Source organism: Galeopterus variegatus, unplaced genomic scaffold (assembly GCF_000696425.1).
Source record: "Galeopterus variegatus unplaced genomic scaffold, G_variegatus-3.0.2 Scaffold2678, whole genome shotgun sequence".
Lineage (NCBI taxonomy): Eukaryota > Metazoa > Chordata > Mammalia > Dermoptera > Cynocephalidae > Galeopterus > Galeopterus variegatus.
Genome location: NW_007728789.1, coordinates 157,264 through 164,603, shown reverse-complemented (window position 1 = coordinate 164,603; position 7,340 = coordinate 157,264). Strand labels below are relative to the sequence as shown.

At 35.8% G+C, this 7,340-nt stretch overlaps 1 protein-coding gene across 3 annotated transcripts in view; it reads right to left on the bottom strand.

Moving 5' to 3' along the window:
- The window catches only part of ASB3 (ankyrin repeat and SOCS box containing 3), a 160,138-nt gene that overhangs the window by 87,166 nt on the left and 65,632 nt on the right, over positions 1-7,340 (bottom strand). For 2 of the 3 annotated variants that reach the window (XM_008582605.1, XM_008582603.1), the window contains exons 4-5: positions 3,183-3,295; positions 2,447-2,582 (exon numbers count right to left, since the gene is read on the bottom strand). In XM_008582605.1, the coding sequence (XP_008580827.1) occupies positions 2,447-2,582; positions 3,183-3,295 (249 nt within the window). The remainder of the gene's footprint in view (positions 1-2,446; positions 2,583-3,182; positions 3,296-7,340) is intronic. The other variant, XM_008582604.1, reaches the window with a different exon arrangement.

Below are 7,340 nucleotides of genomic sequence, written 5' to 3'. Positions count from 1 at the left end.
TAATAATCAACTACATTGTATATTGACAAAATAAAAATAATAAAAAAATAAAAAATAAAAATAAATAAAATAAAATAAAATAAATGGGTTTCTGAGTTGACTTTTTAAATCATAAATCTAATAAAGTAATTTAGATACCAATATATAAAGATCTGAAAAAGTTGTCCTAAATTTTTGTGAAGGTTTTGAAAATAGCATATTTCCCCAAACTTTTCTTGTTGACAAATAATGTATTAAATATGCTAAGTATGGTGTTATTACATGACTATGAGAATTTTTAAATTTCTGGAATATATCTGAGTGGAAAAATCATCATCAAAGGGAAAAAGTCTATCTTTTATTTCAAAGGATGATCCATAAATGCACTTTAAATAAACCAAAAGCCCTGAGATGGGTAAAAAACTATAAAAACACATATGATAAATTAAAGAGTCTATGGAACCTTCAGAAATTCCAAGTTCAATGGGCCGGCCCAGTGGTGCACTGGATAGTGCGCCGCTTGGGAAGCGCGGCGGCGCTCCCGTCCGAGGGTTCGGATCCCACGTATAGACCGGTTCCCGCTCACTGGTTGAGCGAGGCGCGGGAGCGGCACCGAGGCTTGCGATCCCGTTGCCGGTCCCCGGTCCGGTGCGGGGGCAACACTGAGGGTTGCGATCCGTTGCCGGACACGGAAAAAAGACAAAAAAAAAAAGAAATTCCAAGTTCAACATATTAGACAACTAGAATCTTCTTGACTTATATGAAGTGGATGCTTCACTTGCTGTCAGCTTGAGAAAGAAGTAAACACCATTACTGAGAAAAGAATAAGAAAGAAACCTTAACTCTTTTTTTCCATCAGTTTGATTTTGAGTGACAATTTCAAAGTATCAGAAAGCATAAGGAACCAGTCCCTGAAAGACTACAGGTGGAAACGCTGGAAAGATAACAGACAATTCAGTGAAAGAAAAGTCATTTTAAAGAGTTGGAAACACATATAGTTACATTATAAACATGCCTACATACATTTTCAACTCAAAGTATCAGAAAGCATAAGGAACCAGTCCCTGAAAGACTACAGGTGGAAACGCTGGAAAAATAACAGACAATTCAGTGAAACAAAAGTCATTTTAAAGAGTTGGAAACACATATAGTTACATTATAAACATGCCTACATACATTTTCAACTTGCTATTCATAACAATTCATAGAAGAGAGAAGAAAAAAAAAAAAAGAACAAAGCTAAACAAAACAGGTGCCTAGGGCTCCAGGTGATAGGAGACAGTGCAATTTAACTTTAAATATTAGTTAAGCACTAATAATTGAAACTTATGGGACTGGAAGTCATAAATTGAGTTAGAATAGTCCTTTGGAAGGTATGATGTAGTAGAAGGAGGAAGATCAGAAGTCCAAAGGCCTGGGTTCAAGCCCTCATTCTGCCAGGAAATAGTTTCTACATATTTGGCAAGGCATTTAAATACTCAGGGCCTGGAATTCTTAATTTTAAAAAATACATGCCTGAATAAGTGATTTTGGAGATTCCTCTCAACTCAGATTTACAGACTCATTATTTATAATAGATACCATAAATTGGCACTTAATGAATGTTTCTTTTAATTCCTCCTTGATTTAAGGTATTTATAGGTTTGTAAGAAGAAAGCAGAAATAATAAAATATGTGCCCTGCTGTTTAAATGAACTTTGTTTTGTCTATTTAGAGATACTTTATAAAAAGCCAAACTATAAAAAAAAAATCAAAATTGCCTGGCAGCAAATCTGGTGGTATTTTTCTTCTCTTGACTATCCATGCTTTCATCAGATTAGCACTGTGAGAGTATATGCAGTGTTTGGGAGGAATTTAAAAGCCCCTACATAATAAACATTTCAAGAGTGCCACCTCAACACTGTCTTCTCTGGCAATGCTGAATGTGTAATTGTTGTTACAGAGAAATCCTTAGCAGGTTTATGTTGCTATTAACATAATAAAGTGTAAACATACTTTGAAATAAGCCCATTTAGATAATCACACAGTTATAATCACACATATATTTTGAAGGCCTAAGATATAAAATATCTATCATCTTTTTCTTTTCCTTACAAAAGAAAAAAGCAGAGAATAAAATAACCATCTAATAAATTAAGCCTAAGCTAGTCTAGTACCCTACAAAGTTGGAACTGTTTAGGTCCCTACAGGAAAGAAGAGCCACATAATTCAACTTGCCAATAAACCTGTTCTGGTGATATATCATTATGCTTATACTCAGATAAATTAGTAGCTGTGCACTGTATTGTTAGTAATGGACACTTAATAACCAGGCTTATAAATCAATTCATATTTTCTCTTACCACTTACATAAAACCATAAATTTCACAACCTGATTCATTTTTGAGTCAAGAATTATTCTTCCTGGGAAGATACAAAGTTAAAAGATATGATCTTAAAAGTACAAAGGCTAATGGATTAATCCTACCTGATGAAATAAGTATGCTCAAGCTTTCTAGCTTGCCATACTGAGCAGCCACAAATAAAGGTGTGATTCCAAAGTCATCCCGGCATTCCTTGTTTGCTCCTTTTTTAAGAAGCAATTTTACAATCTCAGCATTTTCCTAAAGCACAGATTCATATTTTAAATAAGAGAAAACAGAGAAAATAGAAGGCATCTTTTTTCTTATTGTGTTTTTTTTAATCCTCTCACCAAAGGAAAACTTGAAGGAAACAAAAAAGTGTATTATTGTATTGATTAGGAAGGAACTGGTCAAACAATCAGAATATCCTATACCTCTAGCTAGCCCATTAAACAAAACATAAAACACTGATCTCTAGGAATTATAACCCTAAAAAAAATCGTGCAAAATTAGCTTGCTAAGTAACCCAAGCACTACGGAGCTATCACAGTTTCTAAACACACTGTTATAAAAAATAAGCCATTGCTGTTCATCAATTTATATCCCAAATATTCTGATGGTTTCTTAATTATGCTATCAGCATTTGAAAAACTTAGATAAATCCCTATACCAAGGCTGCCACAGCTACTACAGCAGTTGGCTTATTCAGAATGATCATTAGCATTTAGACTGCCTTTTCTGTACTGTGCTAACCATCATAAATCACAGGCAAGTAGGAAGCAAAAACTGTATAGAACTGTCATTTTAAAAGGGTAAAACACACAATTTACATGAAAATGAAATAATAAATTCCGAGTTTACCTGAAAAGAAGCCTGGTGCAAGGAGTTCCAACCACACATAGAATGGGATCCATTAACATCTGCTCCATGTCGAAGTAACAGCCTTAACACATCTATCTGTCCATTTTCGACAGCTGCAATACAGCAGTCAGAAAAATTACTGTCAGCAAAAAGTAATGGCTATAGGACTGGACACTTTGATGATGTTCTCTTCACTTATTCACCCCAGAACTCACAATGCTGTGATCATTCCTAAAAATTTATCACAATTGTCTTAGCTCAGACCCATTAACATATCCCTAATCCTTTCTGTACACATACAAAATTATTTTCAACAGTATGTTAAAAGACACAGAGGAAATAGAAGCAAGAGGTAAGCATTTATTCTCTCTGATAATGAAGACAATACAGCTCTAGTTTGTTAAAAATGCAGTTGGGAGGGGAATGGAGCAGATAGTTCAGCATAAACAGTACCAGTCTGAAGAAACAATCTCAAAATTGAAAAGTTTGCTATCATCACCATTTGATCACAAATGACGAGAGTAATTGACAAGGTGAAAGAGGAAGTTCTACATCTTAGATAATTTTTACCATAATAAACAACAATCATTGTTAAAATGATGTTCTTACATCCACCAATGAAAATACAATAAAAATCTTCTTGCTTATTTGAACTAAAAGGGGACTCCAGACAAACTAAAGAGTGTTCTCAAAGAAATGCATATTATTTAACTACAGTTAGTAATAGAAACTAATGACTCTCAAGTAGCTGCTAAAGTAGATCCTCTGAAGGAATAGTTTGCATGCCCATAGGTACCTAAAAATCATGTGTGCCCATTTAATAATTTCACCAAATTATTCTACTTTCCTTTACATATGTAATTTGACATTAGGACAAAGTATGTCTAAAACCATATACACATAGTTTATAAATCCCACCTCGTGAGGATGAACATAGGTGTAATGTATCTGGAGAACATGTTATTAAGTTGATATAACAAGCAACGTGGGTTAAACTTTCCAGAATATATCTACCACAAAACTTTGCTATGAAGGAGGCAGTAATTCTGGAGGAGTTTAAACACAGAGTTCATGAAAAACAGAATACCAGAACAGAACTATGTAGTGCTACATAAAAGAACACACACACACACAACATTAGCAAATAAGGTATATTGTGAATGTTATAGGTGTGAGGCTTCTTTAAATTGTAAGTTTGGGGCTTGCCAATTAGCTTACTTATTTAGAGCATGGTGCTGATAACACCAAGGGTTAAGATCCCCTTACCAGCCAGCTGTATTTAAAAATAATAATGATGATATGTTTGAAGAAATAGTAGTATCTATAAGAGAGAGAGTTGAGATGTGTATAAGAAAGTCTAGCTTCATGTGTTTGGGTATGGAAAAGAAGGTGTAAAAAAAGTAAGTTTTTGGGGGTTTTTTTTCCCCCCCTTTCAAGCATACAGTTATTCTATATATCTTTCTACAGGAGGCAGAAAATGGGAATCAACAACTCTCAGTCATAAAATTAGAAAGGCACTAGACATTAGTATGATAGGTCACACTTGAATAATGCTAACATAGATAAACAATGGGGAAGATAAAATCCTTAAAAGTGTAAAACAAGAAATAATAAGTGTACTTCTTATTATTGAAGATGAGTAACATGCAACTGACATTCTATTAGTTTTGTATACTGAATTTATACCAAAGTTTATTTCCCATATAAGGACTCTCAGAAGCTCTTTATTTTTATCTATTTATTTTTTTAAAAGAAGACCAGTAAGGGGATCTTAACCCTTGATTCGGTGTTGTCACCACCATGCTCTCACAAGTGAGCAAACCAGCCATCCCTATACGGGGATCTGAGCCCGTGACCTTGGAGTTATCAGCACCACACTCTCCCAAGTGAACCACGGGCCAGCCCTAGAAGTTCTTTAATCAAAGAGTTTCTTACGCTGGGGGGGTCAGAAATGTTAACTAATTGATCGTGGTAGCATCATTGAAGTACTACAACTTATTTCTAAGTTAACACTCAAGAGCATTTTACCAAGGAAAGAACAAGTTTTTCAAACTAAGTAATTTTTCTATAATCAATCTACAGTCAACCTAATTGTAGGTGGAAGTCATGATAGAAAAGGAAGGAAATCTGTTTCATACTCAATTCATACATCATTATCAGTGATAGCTGGCAAAAATCATTGTATAGCCAGACCCTGAATTGAAGATTATCGGGCTGCCAGTGGTGATATATGAAGCAGAGTAAAGATAAGTTTGTTTTCCATCAGTTAGGCTGACCTTATAAACATGAAAGTAAAAAAATAATTGTTTTGATTGTTAAACATAGTACAGAAGTCAGAAAAAAGGTTTTCACTTTTTAAAAAAACCTAATATATAAAGCTAGACTATTTTCACTTTTTTTTTAAGGTGACAAAAAATGAATAGCCCCATGATTGCCCCAGCTCTTTGCCTAGGGACATTTCCTAATTATGGTACATGAGCTGAAGTTCAAGCAGAGGGGGTATGGTTGAGAGAAAAGTACTCCAAGCAGAGGAAAAAGGCTGATTTCAAGCAGAGTGCAGAAGTTCACTAAATCAAGGAAGCAGAGATTAGAGTTTAAGGTGTTGAAATCCGAAGCGTAAGGCCCCAGAAGACAGAATTGTACAAAGTGGGGGCCCCAGTGTGGAAATCCCCCGAGAGTCCTTGGTTGAAGTCTGGACTGCACATGTACAGGGCAAGACTAAGATTGCTAGAGAACGACTGCTAAAGGAATGGAACAGAGATCATCAGAAATCAAACAGTAGTAAGGAGCAATGGAACTCCTAGGAGTTCTGGCCCAGTCAGAGGTGTGAGACCATGTTATAATTTGTTAGCACCCTGGGCATCCAGGTGAGACACTCAAAAGGCAGAGCCCTAGGAGTAAGGATCTGGGAGTAAGGCCTACTCTAGACTTAGTCTAACTAAGCCTAAAATAAGCCCTGACAAGATCAGGAAGAGAAACAGAAGTTGGGAGTTGAGTCCCACCAAGTTAGATGGGATTGGGAAATACTTTAAGTTCTCCATAGCTGTGTTCTAACAAAGCATAAAAACAAACCTAAACAAGTTCAAGGTGATAAACCAGTAAATGATCTAACTATTAAAAAAAGAAAAAAGTAAACATGTCTCGGAGGGAGATAACAGAATTCAAGTCTCTATAACATATTACCGGGCCGGCCCGTGGCTCACTCGGGAGAGTGTGGTGCTGACAACACCAAGTCAAGGGTTAAGATCCCCTTACCGGTCATCTTTTAAAAAAAAAAAAACATATTACCCACAATGTCCCAGTATACTAGTCAAAAAGCAGTCAACGGAAACTGACCTTGGGATGGCCTACACCTTGGACTTAACAGATTAACTAAAGCAGCTATTATTAATATGCTTTAAAATTTTAAGAAGAGTATGCTTAAAGATTTTACTTTTAATATATATGATAAACAGATAGGTGTAGGGAATCTCAGAAGAGAAATGAAAATATAAAAAATAGAAGCAATTCTAATGAAAATCCTAGAACTGAAAGATACAAAGACTGAAAAAACAAGAAATGAATGGGCTTAAAAGCAAAATGGAGATGGTATGAGTCAGTGAACTTGAAGACATCAATATGAATCATCCGGGCCGGCCCGTGGCTCACTCGGGAGAGTGTGGTGCTGATAACACCAAGGCCCCGGGTTCGGATCCCATATAGGGATGGCCGGTTGGCTCGCTGCCTGAGCATGGTGCTGACAACACCAAGCCAAGGGTTGAGATCCCCTTACCGGTCATCTTTTAAAAAAAAAAATATGAATCATCCAATCTAAAGCAATAAGAAGAAAAAAAGATTGAAGGAAAATCAACACTGGGATCTGTGAGACAGTATCAAACAGTATAATACACATGTAATTGGAGTCTTAAAAGGAGAAGAGAACTAGAATGGGGCACAAAACATATCTGAAGAAAAAATGGCTGATATTTTTGAAAATTTGATCTTAAAAACAAACAGGTTGGGTGGACAGCTCAGTTGGTTAGAGCACAGCCTTATAACACCAAGGTAAAGGGTTTGGATCCCCATACCAGTCAGTGGCCAAAAACAAACAAAAAAAACACATTGATTTACAGATCCCAGAAAATCAGTGGTTTACAGTCCTTTGGAAGATGTCATTAC